Here is a 21467-nt window from a genome sequence, read left to right on the forward strand (position 1 = left end):
AAAAGTCAGAGAAGTGAAGCGATTTTGAAAGATAAAAAAGCAGAAATATTTATGTTCAAAAAAGTGAGATGTATTGACAGGGTGATGCTGGTCATAGTATAAGCTGAATCTGTGATTAACGTTGTCATTCAAGTCTACCTGCTTCTACTGATTACATTGATTTAATAGATGGACAAAGTTGACAACCAGGTGGAATAGTTGATAGATGGAAAGGGAATGACTATATAGTGGTGATGTGAGATTGTAATGTTGGCCCATTCCACAGCAAGTGGTCCTGAAATATTCACATTATAAAAATATTTACCTGCATCACCAAAGGTGAAGGACGTTATGTTTTCACACTTTTCTGTCTGTCTGTTTGTTACTTACGAAATCTAAAGATTTGTCTGTGTGCAGGATATCTCAAAAAGTTGTGGATGGATTCAGATGAAATTTTGTGGACAGGTTAGGTGTGTGACAAGGACAAACTGATTATATTTTGGTGAAGATCTGGATCCGATCAGGCACTAGAATTTTTTTAAGTGATTCTTCACTTTTGAGAGATAGGGCCAAAAACGATATATAGCATGATATCTCAAAAAGTTGTGGACAGATTCAGACGAAACTTGGTGGCAATGTTGGATGTGTGACAAGAAAGAATCAATTAGATTTTGGTGAATATCCAAATCCACATCTGGATCACACAATTTTTAAGTCATTCTTCACCATTGTGTGGCAGAGGTATACGCTCTACCAAGTGCCCTTCTAGTTTAATCTTCATCTCTCTTTCTCTTGTTTTCACTGTTCACAGATACATGTGTAAATTTCAGTTGTATTCAATTGAGCATTCCTTTTTGATACCCTGTGAAATACCTCCAAACTCTATAATGGCTAGTTTTCATATAATATGCTATTCTTGTTGCATGAATAGGTAAAACAAAATAATTAAACAACATTTTTTTTCTCATAGGTACTTTCAACAAAAGTCATGAAAGCAATAACTTCTTACTCAGAAAGTTAACTCCAAATGTGTGGCAAGCAATGTAACACATGCAACCAAAAAAAGTGAAATAACACTTTCCTATCCTTTTGAAAATTATTACTATTCCAAACTATTTACAATTGAAAAGTACCACAATGTTTCGAGTAAAGTAGAGGATAACGCTAAAAATTTAGTGTTTCAGAATCATATCCATGCATAAAAGTGTAACACATAAAAGTGTAACACATAATGTAATGTCACATGGACGGAAACCTCCTGATAGAATACAACCATACCTATGTTTTTACTGTCTACGCTGAAGCCACTGAGACTTCAAGGATAGCCAAACAATCACTGTTTCTCACAAGCCAGCGCAGAGTGGTTGTTGTCGGCCTGTGGTCTTTAGAAGCCTATTACCACACTGGTTAGAAAAAAGGATTACAGTAAATTTAACCCTCCAGGATTCCCAAATGAACCTGATCATTTATATGATGAAAATATATGGTATTCATAGAATACATACCCTGCACAGTCTTGAGAAGAACTTGGTGCGAGCCAACTCTTTTGTTTAAGGTTTGTTTGTTTGTTTTTTTATCCAATATGGCTGCTAGACCATGTGACTGAAGACGTCATCTTTACCATGTGTAGTTGATCAGTGAGTTAAATTTTGGATTGATCGGTTAGGCAGTCTCTCCTAAGAAGATTTTCAAAGACTTCCCCTTTGATCCAATATGACTGTCAGACCACATGACACATGATGGTCATCTTTGTGAAAATCCTGTTCAAATTTCAAGTAAATCAGATGAAAATTGACAATTTTAGAAATCTGGCCTAAGTTGACCTCAAAAATAATTGGTGGTTGAATTCAGTGAGCTGATATGAAAATCCTGTTCAAATCTCATGTAAATCGAATGAAAATTGTCAATTTGAGAAATTATTATGTGAGCACGAGGCAAGCCGTTCCTTAAAAGGAAATAAAAAAATTATTGCACATGACATGCTCCAGTGCCTTCAGAAAGTATTCACACCCCTTGACTTTTTCACATTTTGTTGTATCACAGCCTGAATTTTAAATGAATTAAGTTGAGATTTTTTTTGTCACTCATCCACACAAAATACCCGATAATATCAAAATGGAATTTTCTAATTTTTTTTACAAATTAATTAAAAATGAAAAGTTGAAATGTGTTGAGTCAAAAAGTATTCAACCTCTTTGCTGTGCATCAGGTGCGTCCAATTTCCTTTCATCATCCTTGAAATGTCTTTACAACTTGAGTGAGTCCACCTGTGGCCAATTCAAGTGATTGGACATTATTTAGAAAGAAACACACCTTTCTATATAAGGTCCCACAATTAACAGTACATGTCAGAGCAGAAACTCTCCCATGAGGTCCAAGGAACTGTCCATAGAACTTTGAGTTAGAATTGAGAGGAGGCATAGATCTGCAGAAGGGTATACAACAATTTCTAGAGTGTTGAAAGTTTCCAAGAGCACAATGAGTTCTATCATTAGGAAATGGAAAGAATATGGAACTACCCAGACTCTTCCTAGAGCTGGCCGTCCGACCAAACTGGGCAACCAGGCAAGCAGGATCTTGATCAGGTAAATGACCAAGAACCCAATGACCACTCTGACAGAATGAGAGTTCCTTGGCTGAGATTAGAGAACCTGCCAGAAGGACAACAGTCTAACCCTAACCCTAACCCGAACAGCACTTCACAAATCTAGGCTTTATGGGAGAGTGGCCAGACGAAAGCCACTCCTTAGAAAAAGACACATGACAGCATGCCTGGAGTTTGCAAAATGGCACATGAAAGACTGAGAGCATGAGGCAAAATATTTTGTGGTGTGATGAGATGAAAATAAAACTCTTTGGCCTGAATGCAAAGCGTTACGTCTGGCAGATACCGAGCACAGCTCATCATGCATCTAACACCATCCCTACTGTGAAGCATGGTGGTGGCAGCATCATGCTATGGGGATGTTTTTCAGCGGCAGAGACTGGGAGACTTGTAAGGATAGAGGGAACAATGAATGGATCCAAATACAGGCAAATCCTTGAGGAGAACCTGCTCAGAGTGCAAAAGACCTTCGGCAGCAGCGAAGATTTACATTCCAACAGGTCGATGGTCCCAAGCATACAGCCAAAGCAACACTGGAATGGCTTCAGAACAAGAACATGAAAGTTTTTGTGTGGCCCAGCCAAAGCTTAAACTTGAATCCCATTGAGAATCTGTGGAAAGACTTTGAAGATTGCTGTTCACCAACGCACCCCATCCAACTTGACAGAGCTTGAGAAAATCTGCAAGGAAGAATGGGAGAACTCCCAAAATCCAGATGTGCAAAGCTGATGCAGACATACCCAAGAAGACTAGAAGCTGTAATCGCTGCCAAAGGCACTTCTACGAAGTATTGACTAAGGGGGCTGATTACTTATGTAAATTAGATGTTTCTGTGTTTCATTTTCAATAATTTTGTAAAAATTCCTCAAAACATGTTTTCACTTTGTCATTATAGGGTATTTTGTATAGATTGGTGACCAACTTTTTTATTGAATCCATTTTAAATTCTGGCTGTAACAACAAAATGTGAAAAAGTCAAGGGGTATGAATACTTTCTGAAGGCACTGGTATACTCATTAATTTGCAATTGGTTACTGGATGTGACACCAATGCAAATTTTTATTATGGATCCAAGGCATCCAAAACCTACATTTATCAAAACAACAGTTTCAAATGGAGCACCTCACCGCTATTACAGCATTTAAATTGCATCAGATGTGGCAATAAATGTGAATTGTTGCTCCTCTGTTGCCGGCTCAATGACAGATGATCCATTTGCATGTTTGCCAACCCCATCCCGACTCTGTTTGGAATCCCGTGTGGGCATGGGCAAATATGCGAGTAAAAACAATTCCCGAACAGAAAACCACAAGACAACATCCTCTTTCCCCGACATGCCACACACATTCAAGCACTCAAACAAGAGCCAGGCAGTGTGAACAACATGCAGTTAGTGCAGAGCAGCTGGGGCACGAATCTGAAGAATGGTAGGGACAAGAAGCTGAAACAGAACACAAACCGTGTTGCCTCATCCCAATCAGGGCAAGAATGGGAGCCAGAAAGTAGCCTAGAGAGTCAGAGTGAGCCAGCGATGAGAGGCACAGTCAGTCCAGAGAGAGAGGAGTGGAGAGGAGAGGCAGAGTCAGTCCAGAGAGAGAAGAGGAGAGGAGAGGCAGAGTCAGTCCAGAGAGAGAGAGAGAGGAGAGGAGAGGAGATGAGAGGAGAGGAGAGGCAGAGTCAGTCCAGAGAGGAGAGGAGAGGAGAGGCAGAGGCAGTCCAGAGAGGAGAGGAGAGGTAGAGTCAGTCCAGAGAGGAGAGGAGAGGCAGAGTCAGTCCAGAGAGTTGAGGAGAGGAGAGGAGAGGCAGAGTCAGTCCAGAGGAGAGGAGAGGAGAGGAGAGGAAGAGTCAGTCCAGAGGAGAGGAGAGGAGAGAAGAGGCAGAGTCAGTCCAGAGGAGAGGAGAGGAGAGAAGAGGCAGAGTCAGTCCAGAGGAGAGGAGAGGAGAGAAGAGGCAGAGTCAGTCCAGAGGAGAGGAGAGGAGAGAAGAGGAGAGGCAGTGTCAGTCCAGAGGAGAGGAGAGGAGAGGCAGAGTCAGTCCACAGAAGAGGAGAGGAGAGGAGAGAGGCAGAGTCAGTCCAGAGGAGAGGAGAGGAGAGGCAGAGTCAGTCCACAGAAGAGGAGAGGAGAGGAGAGAGGCAGAGTCAGTCCAGAGGAGAGGAGAGCAGAGGGAGAGTCAGTCCAGAGGAGAGGAGAGCAGAGGGAGAGTCAGTCCAGAGGAGAGGAGAGCAGAGGGAGAGTCAGTCCAGAGGAGAGGAGAGCAGAGGGAGAGTCAGTCCAGAGGAGAGGAGAGCAGAGGGAGAGTCAGTCCAGAGGAGAGGAGAGCAGAGGGAGAGTCAGTCCAGAGGAGAGGAGAGCAGAGGGAGAGTCAGTCCAGAGGAGAGGAGAGCAGAGGGAGAGGAGAGGAGAGGAGAGAAGAGAGGGGAGAGAGGAGAGAGGGCGCGAGAGAGCTATGGCGGGTCCAGGAGAAAGTGCTTCCAGTTGGGGCCAGGGTTTATACTTGAGTTGAAAGCCATGTCATTGTACAGCGAAATTCCAATTCTGGATGTTTTGATGACAACTTTAGTAGATAAACAAGTCTGAAGACGACGATGGTTCACGAGCGGTATTTGACGATGTAGATTGTTTCAGAAGTCAAGGATGAGACAATGTGATAATGTTTGACCAAGTTATAAAAATGATCAACATGATGTGGTACGAATGACAGGTTATTAGCTGCAAAATGTCGAAAACCCGGTTTCGGTCAACAACTTAAAAAATTTGACCTTTGCATTACCTTTAAAGGTCACAAAACAATGTTGTGGACATTAAAATAAGGAAACAGGATACGTGCTATAGCTTATTGGAGTTAGTTCCTCGAAGAAGGTCGAAAACCCGGTTCGATTCCCACAACTTTCAAAATTTGACCTTTGTGAACTTTAAAGGTCAAAGGTCAAGGATTATGACCTTTGGTGCAAAACTTCCTCTGGAAAATTCCAGGAACAATATAACGTCATATAGGCTACATGGCATTTCGCACTCTTCAGATTTTCCATACTTTGATGAAATTAGTGTAAAAACAAACTTGAAGGGAGCGCCACGGGCAAGGTGTTCGAGGTAGAGCAAAATGGTTTCAAGACTTTAGGTGGGGAATGACCTCAAGATTATGCATAAAAAATTGTCATCCTGGCTCTCAAAGTTTGGGTGGTCGTATGATTTTTATGTCAAAATTCGAAATTTTCTAAGTTCGTGACCTTGTGACCTTGACCTTGTGACGAAAATGAAAAATCAAGCTCCGTGGGGCTATGCAGGTGCCATTGGGCTAACCAAATAACGAAACCCCTGCCAGATTCAACAAACCCCCTTGGAGAAGATGCAAATTGAAATCGGGCTACCCCCTAAAAACGCAATTCGCAATTTTATAAGTTTTGACCTTGTGTCCTTGACCTTGGGATGAAAATGAAAAATCGAGCTCTGTGGGGTTATGCAAGTGCCATTGGGCTAACCAAATACCGAAGCCCCTGCCAGATTCGGCAAACTCCTCGGAGAAGAAAAATTTTGATGTCAAAATTAGCAATTTTCTAATTTCGTGACCTTGACCTTGGGACGAAAATGAAAAAAAAAAAAAAATCGAGCTCCGTGGGGCTATACAGGTGCCATTGGGCTAACCAAATACCGAAACCCCTGTCAAATTTGACAAACCCCCTCGGGGAAGATGCAAATTGAAATCGGCTACCCCCTAAAAACACGTTTTTTGGGCGTGGCTCCACCCATAATGGGCGCACCACGCCCATTTTCAGGAAAACACGACTAGATGATGATATAAGCCTCCCACCAAAATTTTATCAGGATCGGATCAAAACCCACGGAGCTATGCTCGGGACAGACAGACAGACACACAACAATAACGAATATCTTCTTCTTCTTCTTCTTTCGGCTGCTCCCGTTTGGGGTTGCCACAGCGGATCATCTGTATGATCTGCACAGTGATTTGGCACATGTTTTACGTCGGATGCCCTTCCTGACGCAACCCTGGTCGCCTCTTACGACCCAGGGATATGGTACACCTATTTTAACCGAGTATACACCGGCCCAGTATACTGGTACTCATTTCGCCGACCTCGGAAGGATGACAGGCTGAGTCAACCCCCTGGTGTATTAATTCAGTGGCCCAACGGGGCTTGAACTCAGGACCTTTTGGATCCCAAGCCGCTGCCCTAACCACTGCGCCAACACCAGGCTATACAACAATAACGAATATAGTGGTCACTTATTTTTTTCGTGAAAATATTTTTTCTTGAACCAATATGCACCACTTCTCCACTCAGTCTGTTCTGCTTTACTCTGACAAAGGCAAACTCCTTATGCGACGTTCTCTCTGTGTTATCCTGACCTTTTGCAGAACATGAAATTATTTTCTAAATTCTTCTCGTCTTGCATTTCTTTTTGGAATCTTCTAGATTGTAACAGAACACAGGAGTTGAAGAGGTTATTAAGGAGCATTGGCAAGAAATAAAGCAAGTCACAACAATAACTGCAATTAACACCAAAGGACAAGTGAAAAGGAAAAAAAGAGTGATGAAAATAAAACATTGTGAAATATACAATAGGATGTTCACATTTACATTGCAAAGAAGAGCAGCGTGCTTGATGGATGACCACACTCTGAAGCATTTATTTTTTCATCGCTGCACCAGAAAAGCATTTTTAGGCAAATAATTTTACGTGCAATTTTTTAAACAGGATCTACAGTAGGTAAGAATGCAATAAATTTTACAATTCAATTGCATTGTTAAGTTTCTTAATTTTAGGTCTGTTGGCTGCTGGTTGCATCACTTTTGGGGGTGCAGCTATGCTGCTGAACCATTCAGCTATTATTATGAAGGTGACAAGTGTTCCCATGCCACATCCAGGCAAGCTGTTAAAGCTCATTAAGTTTGTCTCATTCCCATGTTTTTAATGCTTCCTGCTATCGAGTTGCTCTCATACTTCAGGATGCCATTCCCTCTCAACACAATACTTCCAATATTAGCCATGATGTGGAAAGGTGAGCTTATACTTACCAATGAAACCTTTTTTTGCCAGGTCAATGGTGAAACGTCGAGTTATCTTTTCTAGTTCCAAATCCTGTGGAAGTCAATGTACAATGATCTTGATCAACATACGCAAATAGCTATTGTCAATAGAATGTAAACAATACATGCACAACATTGTATAAAGGTTTCTCACATGACGTCACAAGGTCACGTGCCTTTGTTTATCCGTCATCTTGTAGGTGAAACTTGACTGGCACACAAAGTTTTTTTTGTTGCCCAAAATCACTGTTGCAATTTACAATGCCTAAGACTTGTGCACATGGTTATACTCATCGAAGGTGAGATAAGGCAGGAATCAGTTTCTGTACTGATTCCCAATGGACTCAGTGCCAGAAAAGATGGGTAGCTGCTAAAACATGAAGTTTATTACTGGTCAATATATCAATTAATAACATGCCTTGTACTTGTATAAAACCAACCCTGCCAGCATGCTTGTTTGCATGCAAAACCTCGGTGATGTAATGGTTAGAGCAGCGTTTCTCAACCGGGGGCCCGTGGCCCCCCAAGGGGGCCATCGGCCTTCGACCGGGGGAGCCATGAGCGGACGCCGAAAAACTGCGATTCAGAATGCAGAAGCTTGTAATGTACTATTAAGGTGACGAGTCTCCGGTCATAGTGTCAAAGTAAAAAGGGTAGATGAGTTTAACCACGATTTCAAAAGAGAAGGCGGAGCCCACAGAGCATTCATAGTAAACCAATGCTTACAAAAACGTTATAATTTTGTTTTTTTTCAATTTTTTTCTCAGATGTCGAAGGTTCGAAAATGGAATGACAGCGATGTCAAGTTTGGATTCACGAATGTCAGTCGAGATGGCGTGGACTGCGCGCAATGTCTGCACTGCTCGGTCGTGATGTCAAATGCGTCACTACGTCCTTCCAAACTTTCAAACCATCGCGACAAGATGCATCCCAAGATGCAAGATGACTCTTTTTTTTTTTTTAAGCTAATGGACTCAGTTGGCAGAATTTCAAGCACATTTGTACTGATGGTGCCCCAGCGATGGTCGGCGTCAGAGGAGGGTTTGTCACACTTGTGAAGAACGAATGGCCCCATGTGACGTCCTCCCACTGTTCGCTACACCAATATGCTCTTGCGTCAAAGACTCTTCCACCTCGTTTGCTGGAAGTCATGGACGTCGTGGTCAAAGTGATCAACTTCATTCGTGCGAAGGCCAAAAATCATAGGCTCTTCCAACTCCTGGCCAACGAAATGGGAGCGGAACATGTTGGATTTCTGTTCCACACCAAAGTCCGTTGGCTATCGAGGGGGAAATGCCTCTCTCGGCTGTATGAACTCCGGGTTGAGGTGGAAATCTTCCTGCGAGACAATGAAAACAACCTCCATATCCACTTCGACAATGAAGAGTTCATCATAATGCTCGCCTACCTGGCCGATATATTCGGCCGACTCAACGAAATGAACCAGTCCTTGCAAGGCCGTGATGTGACAGTCAGTGACGTTCAAGACAAGCTTGCCAGACTGTCTGCTAGAATGGAAGTCTGGCAGGCACGAATCAAGGCCGGGTCCACTGCCTCGTTTCCTTTATTGGACGAGCACCTGCAGACGCAGAGGATTGAGCTTTATCGGCATTAAATATTGCATCACTAGACATCTCGACAATCTCTCCGCTGAGTTCAAATCGTATTTCGACGATGCACCGTTGGAAGTTCCGTGGCACAAAGACCCAATTAACGCTAAAATTGAACCTACTGAAGACGAAGCAGAGGAGCTGGCAGAGTTGAAGGTTTCAAAAGCAATGAAGCTGGTCTTCAGTAACAAAGAAGACCACTCCACCTTCTGGATGTCTGTTCAGGATGCGTATCCACTACTCATCAAGAAGGCATCTGTAATGCTCATTCAATTCGCCACAACATATCTTTGCGAAACTGGATTTTCTGACCTTGCAACCATTAAAACGAAGTCTAGAAACCGTCTTGACGTTGGGAACGATATTCGCCTTGCTGTGTCCAAGACGGAGCCGGACATAAGAGGCCTCGTCAGACAAGCCCAACAGCAAGTGTCTCATTGATTGTATTGTTTAGAAAAATGTTTACTTTGATTTATCTTTTAAGACTGAGTAAATAAATTTCATAAAACGAAATCTGCATCTTTTATTGAAGGGCAGGGGACCACGAATGTTAAGCGACTCGGTAGGGGGGCCATGGGCCATCAAAGGTTGAGAAACGCTGGGTTAGAGCATGTGCTCTGAGTGGGAAGTTGGTGGTTCAAACCCCAGAAAGGTTGTAACAAAGATTAAAAAAATAAGAGTGCTGCTTCTTTGCTTGGAGCTCAGCATTTAAAAGGATAGAATGCAGACAAACAACTGTCGTTTTTTTTTTTTTGTATATATTGTCAAAGCTTATATGAGAGCTAACACACTGCGCAGCAAGGAGGGCATGAGACAGGAGAGGTGAGAGAGGGAAGGACAAATCAGTGGAGAACAGAGACATTAGGAGATCTGTGGAAGGGAGAGGAATGGGGTGGGGATCATGGGGGTATACAAGATGGACATTACAGGGACTTTCAGGAAGGAAGGCAGGGAATTTGAAGGAGGTGGTTTTGGGGTGGATTAATGGGGGTAGAAAAGATCGAGGTTTTGGATGGGGGAAGATAAGAGGTGGTGGTGAACAGCTGTTTTGAAGGCCTGGAGGGAAGAATGGGATTGAACATAGTGTGTGAGTTTATTCCAAAGGTGGAAAAAAAGACGAATAAAAGAGTGAAGGTGAGCAGTGATTCGTGATTTTGGCAGTTTTACCACAAGGGGGTTGCTGGTGGACCTTGAGCACCCTGTGGAAATATGGGGGAGGGGGGGGGAAATCGCAGAGAGAGCGGGGGGGGGGAAATCGCAGAGAGAGCAGGGGGGGCGAGACCGGAGAGGAGACGGTAGAAGACAGAAAGACCACCGACCTGCCTGCGGTGATAGAGTGAGACTCAGCCTCACCACGGAAGATACCAATTATCCTCAATGCCTTGGTTTCCACAGTGTGAAGCCGAGAAAGGTGAGAGGCAGGAGCACCAGCCCAGAGGGGAGAGAAGTACTCCATTAGGCTGCGGACGAAAGCTTTGTATGTGGTGAGGAGCTCAGGTGGGCTGAGGAAGGACTTTGCACGATGGACAATTCCCAGTTGGCGACTGGCTTTGGAGGCCAGGTTGGAAATGTGGCTTTCCCAGGAAAGATCATGGCAGATTGTGAGACCCAGAAGCTTGAATGAAAGGACTTCTTCGAGCAGATTGTTGAGAAAGTAGATGGCGGGGGGGGGGGGGGAGTTCCAGATGGTCCTTTTGGAGAGACACAGTGAGAGTGTGAGATTTGTCAGGATTGAGAGACATGTTCCACGTGTTGGACCAGTTTATGATTTTACCCAGATCTGCAGAGAGCGAAGAAGCTGCTGCTTGCCGGTCTGAGGGATGACATATGGTACGGCAGAGGGTGGTCATCAGCAAAGAGATAAAGAGGATTTTCCAGAGAGTCGGAGAGATCGTTGATGAAAACCATAAAAAGAACAGGGCCCAGAACGCTACCTTGAGGAACTCCAGCCTGGACAGGAAGAGGGGATGAGAGAACTCCATTTAGGGCCACACTTTGGCTGTGACAGGAGTGGAAGTCTGCGAGCCATTCGTGGAGATGGCCTTGGATACCATAGGAAGAGAGTTTGGTGAGCAGGGCAGGGTGCCAGACCGGATCAAAAGCACGCAATATGTCGAGAGATATGGCTATGATTTCATGTCTGGCATTGAGTACCTCTATCCATTGTTGGGAGAGCAGAAGCAGCAGCATATCCAGGGTAGAGTGACCTGGTCTGAAACCAAATTGATGAACGGAAATGAGGAAGGAGTTAGTGTCTGAAGCGATGATGGATTCCATAACCTTGGTGATGATTGTGAGAAGGCTGATTGATCTGCAGGTGCAGGTATCTGTTTTTGCACCTTTTTTATGCTGGGCGGTAATGTTTGCTCATTTTTCCAAGCAGATGGCAGATGACCTTGAGCAAATGAGAGGGTGAATAGAACAGAGAGAGGGTGAGCAAGAGCAGAGGAGCAGGTTTTCAGGACACGTGGGCTGATGCTGTCTGGACAGGTTGCAGAATCTGAGTCGAGGTTTGACAGCACGCTCTCCACTTTGTCAGAGGAAAAGGACAAAGTTGGGTACAACTGGGTAAGGTGGGTACAGAAAGCGATGGGTTTCGGACAGAAGATTTCAATGCAAACACTGAGTTTAGGCATTCAGCCTTTTCATGTGTGGTATCAGCAGTGCGACCATTTGAGGTAAGGGAGGAGATGGAGGGATAACATACAGCAGAAACAAAGTTAACTAGATGCCAACAGGATTTGGAGGAGGAAGAGATGTTTGAGAGTTCAGACTTGAGATTAGAAAGATGTTGTTTTCTGACTCTCCTGAGGGTAAACACACACTTGTTCCGAGCTTTATGGAAGGAGCTGAGATCTCCCTCAGTTGGGTTTGCATTCCATGAGGAAAAGGCAAGTTGTTTCAGGACAACTGCCTCACCACAAGCTTCAGTGAGCCAAGGGCGGGAGGAAGGGTAGGACAACTGAAGATGAGAGGGGATAAATCTGTGCATGAGAGAGAGCAAGTTTGCTTTGAAAGAATTCCCAGGATGAGTTGATATTGGAGAAAGTAGCGATGGGAGACCAGTCTCGAAGTTTGATGGCTGCTTGGAGACCCTGCCAGTCGGCCTGAGTGAAATACCAGACTTGACGGTGCTGAGGTGGTTCTCTGATACAGCTAGAGAGATGTCCACTTTGACAAGCACGTGGTCAGAAGAACCGATTAGAGTGGAGGAAGAGCAGCAGATATTTTCAGGGAAATTTGTCAAAATCAGATCTAGAAGAGATGGAGTACTGTTGGTTGAGATCCGGGTCAGGAAGTTGACTGATTGAGTCAGTCCCAATGAGTCTCAGAAGTCTTTTGCTGAAGTGCCATGGCAGGTGAGAGAGGTACCCATGCCCAGCAGACTGGCGTGATGATAATTGAAGTCACGACATATGAGGAAGAGAGAGTTCGGATGAGAGGATAGAAGTTGGTCCATGTTTTCGGATAGTGAGGTGTAAATGGAGTCATTACTGCTTGGTGGACGGTACAGTACACATATAAACATGAGGTGGGTGTGGAGGTAAGCCGTAGCCAGAGGTATTCCTGGGGGTGTGGGGGAGTGAGGGCAGTGCATGGAGAGTGAGGAATGGAGTCTTTGATGAAGAGAGCAACTCCTCCACCAGGACGAGGCTCAGGTCTGTCATACTGGAGGAGGGAGTAACCAGGGAGAGATAATCGGGAGTCAGAGACGTCTTGAGGGAGGAAAGCTTCTGTTAGGCAGATTATGTCTGGTTTGTTAGTGGTCACCTGCATGGAAAGATCTGTAAGGTTTGAGCGAAGGCCCTGAATATTAGAGGGCCACACTGTTAATGAAGAGGGAGGGGAGGAATTTTTGGATGCAGGGGATGGGAGGGAGAGGGTAGGACAAGGGAGGAGGGGGGAGGTAAGGAGAGTTGTTGAAAGAGTGTGGGGGATTGCAGAAGAGCTCAGGGAGGGGGACGGATGAGGAGGAGAAAAGGCTCTGTGGTGCTGGGTTGAGGTGCAGTGGGGAGTAATAAGAGAGAGGGCAGAAGGCACTTGAGGATTTGAGGAGGTGGAGGGATGAGATGGGGTGAGAGGGTAGGGGAAGCAGGCAGCTTTGTGGATGTGAGAGGGCCAACTTTGAGAGGGTGAGTGGGGGGAGTTGAGGGAGAAAGGTGAGGGGAGAGTTTTTGAGAAAGGCGAGAGGGAAGCTTGGAGGGTGTAGAGTGTGATGGTTGCTTTGAGAGTGAGGGGTGAGAGGGGTGAGTCGGCACTGAAGTTGGAAAAAAGAATGGTTGATGGAAAGCGAACATTCATAGAAAACTGGGGTTTTTTTATCTTTACTTCGGAAATGCGATTAAAGACATTTCTTGAGGGATGCAATGAAGGCGAGTTAAGAGAATGGAGAGAAGAAACGTTGTAACAGTTGGACTTTTTAGACAAGGTATGAAGGAGAGGTCGAATTGAGAGCAGTCTGTTGAAATAGAAGAAGAGTTATGAATTATGATACAATAATGAGAACCACAAGTGTGAGAGAGGAAGATGAAGCATTATAAGATCGTTTTTGTTGTTAAAAATAATGTATGAGAGAGTTCAACAGATTAGGTCATGGAAGTGTAAAAAAAAACAAAAAAAAAAAATCGAGGAAGAAGACGAGGAGGAAGTTAAGAGGAAGAAGAATAAGGATTGCGTAAGATTCTAAAAAGGAAAGTTTGAAATAAAATCGTTGAGGTGTAAGGAGAATTTGGAACGGTAAACGCGGAGTGAAGCTGATGGATCGATGAAAAGTATCAGGAAGAGGGGAGAGAGAGACATGTGGTTACAGGAGGTGTATAGTTAGGAGGGACACAAGGGAAATTGTTATTTCTTTGTTGGATTTTTGAAGATTAGGTAAGATTCGGGAGTGCAGGGTTGTAGGAAGAAACCATGAGGGTAATGGTGAGAGTGGGTCAACTCAAGTAGAAGAAAGATGGTGTGCCGGCAGGAGGAAGAAGAAGAAACAGAAGGATAGGGACTCGTGTGCACAAGTAAATCCAACACAGGTGGAGGGCATTCAGCCCATCATGCCTGTGCGAACACCACACCAACCCATCTACACAAGATCCGAGGAAGAAAATGCAAAAAAAGTTTTTAATTATTGAAATAAAAATTTTTTCGTAGTTTTTCTTTTTTTCCCTTTTATTCCCCTCAGGGGAGGGAGCATGGGCTTGATTAAAAACACACATCAACCACACAACCCCCCTTGACAAGACCTCCACCAACAGCACTCCGTACACAATCACCCATCAATGCTCAAACTACCTAAAAATCTTATCAATATCCCCATACTCCTCTATCTCCATAACTTCCAGGTTGTTGTTGTTCGTCTTTCGGCTGCTCCCGTTAGGGGTCGCCACAGCGGATCATCCGTTATGATCCGCATACTGATTTGGCATAGGTTTTACGCCGGATGCCCTTCCTGACGCAACCCTGGTCGCCTCTTACGACACAGGGATAAGGATTGGGTTTCGCCATGATTCCGGGCTGCCCTACACCCTCTCATAGCGTGGCCCAGCGCAGAGCTCCCGTCCTCAAGCGATCCTCAACGGCCCAAGCCTCCGAGTAGCCGGATTACAGGCACACGCCACTACGCCCGGTATCTCCATAACTTCCAGGTACCTATGTAATTCTAATTTAAACTTATCTACTTCTTTGCTGCCACTACCTTTCCAGGGAGGCCATTCCATGCATCAACTACTCTCTGAGTGAAAGTCCCCTGCCTTACTACCATCATAACTCTCCTCTTCTATACTCTCAAGCTATGGTCCCTGGTTCCATCACTCTCTACTCTGTGGAATAATTCATCTGCACTTATTTTATCTATATCTTTCATTATCTTAAACATCTCCATCATATCTCCTTGTAACCGCCTTCTTTCTAGTGAATAATGCCTTGTCTCCTTCAGCCGCTCCTCAGAGCTGAGTCTCGCTAGGCCCGGAATCAACCTAGTAGCCCTGCGCTGAACCCTCCCCATGGCATCTATGTTCTTCTGGAACTGTGGTGACCAAAACTGCAGATACAAGTATCAATACTTTCCTGTATCTGATCACCACCCCCTCTGCTTTCCACCTCACCTCCAAGCTTTGTGTTATCTGCAAATTTGGAAAGCTTACTCTTTACCTCATTATCTAAATCGTTGATGTAAATAATGAACAGTAATCGTCCGAGTACTGATCCCTGAGGTACCCTGCTACTTACATCCTCCCACTCACAGCCACTCTTTGCTTCCTACCACTAAGCCAGTTTGCAATCCAATTAGCTACCTGACCAGCCACTCTACAAGCCCTCACTTTGGCTAACAACCTCCGATGTGGTAGCTTATCAAATGCCTTCTTAAAGTCTCGATAGACTATATCCACTGCCTGTCCTTCATCCACCCAATCAGACACTGCTTCATAGAACCCTAAAAGATTTGTTTAACAGGAACTACCTTTGGTAAACCCATGCTGACTACCTTTAATTAGTTTGTATTTGTTTAAATGGTCCCTAATCTGGTCCTTAATTAATGTCTCCAACACCTTCCCCACAACTGAAGTCAAGCTAACAGGTCTATAGTTTCCCAATTCTTCTCTGGGTCCTTTCATAAATAGTGGTGTTACATTCGCTACTCTCCAATCCTCCGGTACCTGTCCTGACTCCAGTGAGCTATTGAAAATATCCGTTAACATCTCGCTTATCTGCTCAGCCACCTCCCTCAATACTCTCGGTTGCATATTATCTGGCTCCGGGACCTTATCTACTGTTACATTACCGAGCTGTTCCTTTACTTCCTCCACTCCAACTTGGGTCTTCTGGAAAAGCCCTTCCTCACCTCCTTGATAGCAACTCTCGGTTATTGGCAATTCTCCTGACTGTTCTTGTGTAAAAGTTGAAGAAAAATACCTGTTTAAAAAGCCTGCCACCTCACTTTCATCACTAACCACTCTCCTGGTGCTATTCCTCAATGGGCCCACACTGGTCCTAACCTGTTCTTTTCCCTTGATATACTTAAAGAAAGCTTTGCTATTATGTTTAATATTCTTAGCCATGTCCTTCTCATTCTCTCTTTTGGCTTGCCGAGTTATTTTCTTCACTTGCCTCTGTTTACTTTGATAGTGATATAAATCTAACTCCAGTCCTGATATTTTAAACCTAATAAATGCCTTCTGCTTTTCCTTGAAAGCGTTCCTTATCTCACTGCTCAACCACCCTGGTCTCTTTCTACTTCTAGTTTTACACCTCATTGGAATGTACTTACTCTGCACTCTACACATTTGGTCCTTGAAGGTTTCCCATTTCTCTGATGCTGATTGTCCTGTTGTTAGCTTCTCTCAATCTACATCACCCAATTCTCTTTTCATACCCTTAACATTTGCCTTCCTGAAATCTAATTAGTCAAGGAGATATTTCCCATATAGGCCTTAAAATAAGGTCTTGCTCAACCCACACCACATACAAGGTCTGAATGCATATTATGTTAGGGCAACCTCTCCTGAGCAGTTTTAGGGTGGGTGTCACTTCAAATTGTGGTATTGCATTTTTTCTACAGGCCATTTTGTATGGTGGGGTCAAATAAAGTTTTTTTTCCATCAATGGGAGAATGTGATCCATGGTGGGTTGCTTTAGTCGATTGTATCTTTTGAACTGGTTCATTCCAATTATTATACAATGCATGGATGTAAAGAGAAGAGATTGGTGCATACATATAAATTACTGTCAGTGAAGTATTAGTCAAAATTCATATGTAGAATCCCACAATACAACAAACATGTAGTAGAATTCACCTGGCAAATCGAAAAAGTGTTTGTGGTTTTGTATTTCTCTGTTTGCTGAATGTCTGTTGAATGCATAATTTTTGTGCCGTTCTCTGTACAAAATGTTTTATTTGTGATCTTGAGACAGTTTGCCTGTTAAATATATGTAGCGAGACCGCATTGGCAAAGAACGTATCCTAAATCATCTATGGTTTGTGCATGTACCATTTTGAAGAGTAATGACTTTCTGCTGATTGTTATAATAACATTTCTTTTCGTTTCAGGTAGGTGAACAGTTCCAAAAGTACCTGGACCTTCATCTTGAAGTATCTTCACCTGTGACTAATTTGTCTTCTGGGCTACAGACTGCAGTCTGTGAGGGACTAAACCTCGTATGATTTTGTAGATTTGATGGAGACATGGATGACGATATCAGCAGTGCTTGCGTGCTTCCTGTTTTGCCACCACGAAAACGGAGAAAGAGAACAAACTATGACAAATGTGTACTCTGTCAAGAAGATTCACAGGATGTTCTTCGAAAGGGACAGAGCACTTCCATAGAGAGGCTCGTTTCTGCACTGCAGTGCCGGCAAGATTAGTGTTATGAGCGACTGCTTCCAGATTTACAGAGACTACAGACCATGGATATATTCTGGCATTCAAATTGCTAGAAGTCGTGGACTAGGAAACACAATCTCGATATTACTACGAAGAGAAGAGGACCATCTCTGTCGCTGTCTGAAGTTTCGGGATCGGATGCGATGGACGCAGATCAGCTTGGGAGACGGTCCAGATCACAGTCGAGTCTTGTAGACTGGTCAAAGTGCATGTTCTGCAAGAATAGGTCCCACAAAAAAGTGACAGAAATGCTGCATGCTAGCACATTTGAAGTGTGTCAATCTATCAAGGATTCTGCTGAAGCTTTAGGCGATGAATATATGTTGCATATAATCCGTGGAGTAAAAAGTGACCTTGTGGCAGCTGAAGCAAAATATCACAAAGTATGTTTCTCAAAGTACACCAGTAAGTCAAACATCAAACATCGCACTTTTAAGGCCAGCGAAAATGAAGATCAATACACAAGCGCTTTCTGGGACTTAATTGATGGCCTTAAAACAGATTTGAAGCATGGCAAGGCATAGGATATGCGCAATCTTCTCGAAAAATATCAACGTCTTCTCGTAACGCACGGTGTTGACCACGAAAAAGCCATCAAATACACAAAGCAGCATTTGAAGCTCAGATTGATGAGGCATTTTGGACAGATGTCATTCCGTTACCGAAACGACAAATAGTGATTGTGAGAAGTTTATATGCAATCTGTATACTTGTGTCCAGCGCCCTCGTACCACGTGTGACATGGTTTGATACTGGCTCTTCTGTGAAAAGAAACAGAGAAACGAGGGACTCCCACCTACATCTGACAGTATGTCACTACACATAAAAGGGGCTAACTATCAAACGCTGGTGTGGCGCCGGGCTCTGTATGCAAAACAAGATTTGCCAGACCCAGTTGGCAATGGATGGGAAGTGACAGACAACGACCAGGAGATAATTCAACCTTTATGGATGGAGAAAGACCCAGTTCCAAAAGGTCTTGTAGAGCTTAGCACTTGCCATTGCGCCAAGAGTGCCTGTCGTCGGTCTGTTTGCACGTGTAGGGTGAATGGACTTTCGTGTACCGAGGCCTGTTCGTGCATGGCTGAAAACTGCGAGAACCCTTCAAACATGTTAGAGGATGATGACGATGATGAAGCGGAGGACTAGACTTCTTAATTATGCCATGTTGGACACATTTAGATTTTCACTGATTGAGTGTCATTAATCAGTGAAGTGGTGTGTGTGTGCTCTCAGGAGAACAATGTAAAATCCACATATGTATATCTGTCCACTGTACATTTATCACTTGAGTCACAATATCGAGTAAATCGGATATGGTGACTAAACTTGCTAGGAATGTAAAAATTGAGGTACGTAGTATTGTCTCGTATATCAGAAGGGCGAGGGCATATCAATAATGTTGCAGTATTGATCGCGTTTGCCCAAAGGGCCACCCACCCCCCCCGCACCCACCCACCTCCTTCCCTGCACCCCCACCCCCACCCCATTCCCTGTGCCCCCACCCCTCACCCACACCCCTTCCCTGTGCCCCCACCCACCCCTTCCCTGCACCCCCACCCCTGCGCCCCCACCCACCCCCTTCCCTGCGCCCCACCCACCCCTCTTCCGTGCACCCCCACCCACCCCCTTCCCTGCACCCCCACCCACCCCTTCCCTGCGCCCCACCCACCCCTTCCCTGCGCCCCACCCACCCCTTCCCTGTGCCCCCACCCCTTCCCAGTGCCCCCGCCCCCTTCCCTGCACCCCACCCCTTCCATGCGCCCCACCCCCTTCCCTGCACCCCCTTCCCTGCGACCTCCACCCCCCTTCCCTGCGCCCTCACCCCTTCCCTGCGCCCCCATTCCCTGCGCCCCACTCCCTTCCCTGCACCCCCACCCCTTCCCTGCACCCCACCCCCTTCCCTGCGCCCCCACCCATCCCCCCTTCCCTGTGCCCCCACCCACCCCCTTCCCTGTGCCCCCACCCCTTCCCAGTGCCCCTGCCCCCTTCCCTGCACCCCCACCCCCTTCCATGCGCCCCACCCCCTTCCCTACACCCCCTTCCCTGCGACCTCCACCCCCTTCCCTGCGCCCCCTCACCCCCTTCCCTGCGCCCCCATTCCCTGCGCCCCACCCCCTTCCCTGCACCCCACCCCTTCCCTGCACCCCACCCCTTCCCTGCACCCCACCCCCTTCCCTGCACCCCCTTCCCTGTGCCCCACCCCCTTCCTTGCACCCCCACCCCCTTCCCTGCACCCCCTTCCTTGCGCCCCCCACGCGCCTTCCCTGCGCTCCTTTCCCTGCACCCCCACCCCCTTCCCTGTGCCCCCATTCCCTGTGCCCCCCACCCCTTCCCTGCGCCCCCACCCCTTCCCTGCACCCCCACCCCCTTCCCTGCGTGCCCCACCCCCCTTTCCTGTGCCCCCACCCCCTTCCCTGCGTGCCCCCACCCCCCTTCCCTGCACCCCCACCCCTTCCCTGCACCCCCACCCCTTCCCTGCGCCCCCACCCACTCCCTGCACCCCCACCCCTTCCCTGCGCCCCCCACCCCCCTCATGAAGCCACCTTTTTCTGGAATTGAATCACATATGTATACTGGAAGAATATCAATACGACACAGTGGTCGTTGGTTTATTGTGTATTTGTGCAACAGATATTTTGATACTTTGGTGTCAAATTTTCATTAGAGAATTATTGAGAATGCTTCTCTCCACATTATTTAGATTCCATGAACACATTCTGAATATTACCCCACCCATAGCAACTCTAATCTATATGTAGTATAATCCATTCTCATTCCATCCATGTATATCAAGTCAAATTTGAGCGACTAGTTAGGAAAATACAGGCGTTTACATCAACCCACCTCTCAACCTTGTTCTCATATTGGTGTGAAAACTTGATTTGACCCCCACCATACAAAATGGCCTGAAGAAAAAAAAAACGTATACCAAAATTTGAAGTGACACCCACCGTAGAAATGCTCCAGAGAGGTTGGCGTAACAGAATATGCAAAGAAACATTGTATGTGGTGTGGGTTGAGAAAGACCTTTTTCGCCTGGGTCTTGCTCCTGGCCTAAATAGCCTTACCCTACTTACTATCCTGAACTCAAACCCTTAACAGAATCTTTGCACACACAATGTTATGGTCACTTGCTCCTAAATGCTTCCCGACCTCCACCTCTTCCACCAGATTGGGATCGTTACTTAAAAGGAGGTTTAACACTGCACTCCCCCTTGTGGGTTTATCTACAAACTGGGTTAAAAAGAAATCCTGGATTAAAACGAGGAAATCCTCATCTGCTCTGCCCTTTCCCTGTTCCTGGACCCAATCTATCCCTGGCAAGTTAAAATCCCCCACAATCAATACTCTTCCCACAACACATACCCTTTTGAATTCTTCATGTACTCCTCCTTCCTCCTCTTCCTTCACACCCAGAACATTATAAAAGCATCCTACCAGTATCTTACTGTTTTTACAATCTCTAACTTCTACCCATACAGAATCCTCAACATTTATTCCTTTCTTCATGTAACCCCTTTCTCTTGATGCAATGCTGTCCTTTACCCAGATTGCTACTCTTCCTCCTATCACACCGATACACCTTGTAGCCTTCCAATCCTGTCCTCCAGTTGTTCTCCTCCTTAACCCATGTCTCACTCACTGCAACTATATCGTACTCCTCACTATCTACTTTGGCTTCAAGCTCTTCCATATTATTATTTAAATTTCTGGCATTGGTACAGAATATATTTAACTTTTCCCTTCCTGAATTCCTTTTTCCTGCCTGGCCTAACTCATCACAATTACTTCATCCATTCTTTCCTTAATAGCTTCCCCACCCTCCACTGACCTAAAAAAGCCAG

General features: G+C 45.3%; 1 protein-coding gene across 2 annotated transcripts in view; it reads right to left on the reverse strand.

Moving 5' to 3' along the window:
• The window catches only part of LOC147026355 (glutamate dehydrogenase, mitochondrial), a 57167-nt gene that overhangs the window by 17322 nt on the left and 18378 nt on the right, over positions 1 to 21467 (reverse strand). Inside the window, exon 4 of one of the 2 annotated variants that reach the window (XM_085881689.1) lies at positions 7623 to 7686. The exons of the other annotated variant lie outside the window; for it this stretch is intronic. Coding sequence (XP_085737815.1) covers positions 7623 to 7686 — 64 coding nt within the window. The remainder of the gene's footprint in view (positions 1 to 7622; positions 7687 to 21467) is intronic. 2 annotated transcript variants of the gene reach the window in all.

Source organism: Eptatretus burgeri, chromosome 5, assembly GCF_056783735.1.
Source record: "Eptatretus burgeri isolate ZD-2024b chromosome 5, Ebu_testis_v1, whole genome shotgun sequence".
Classification (NCBI taxonomy): domain Eukaryota; kingdom Metazoa; phylum Chordata; class Myxini; order Myxiniformes; family Myxinidae; genus Eptatretus; species Eptatretus burgeri.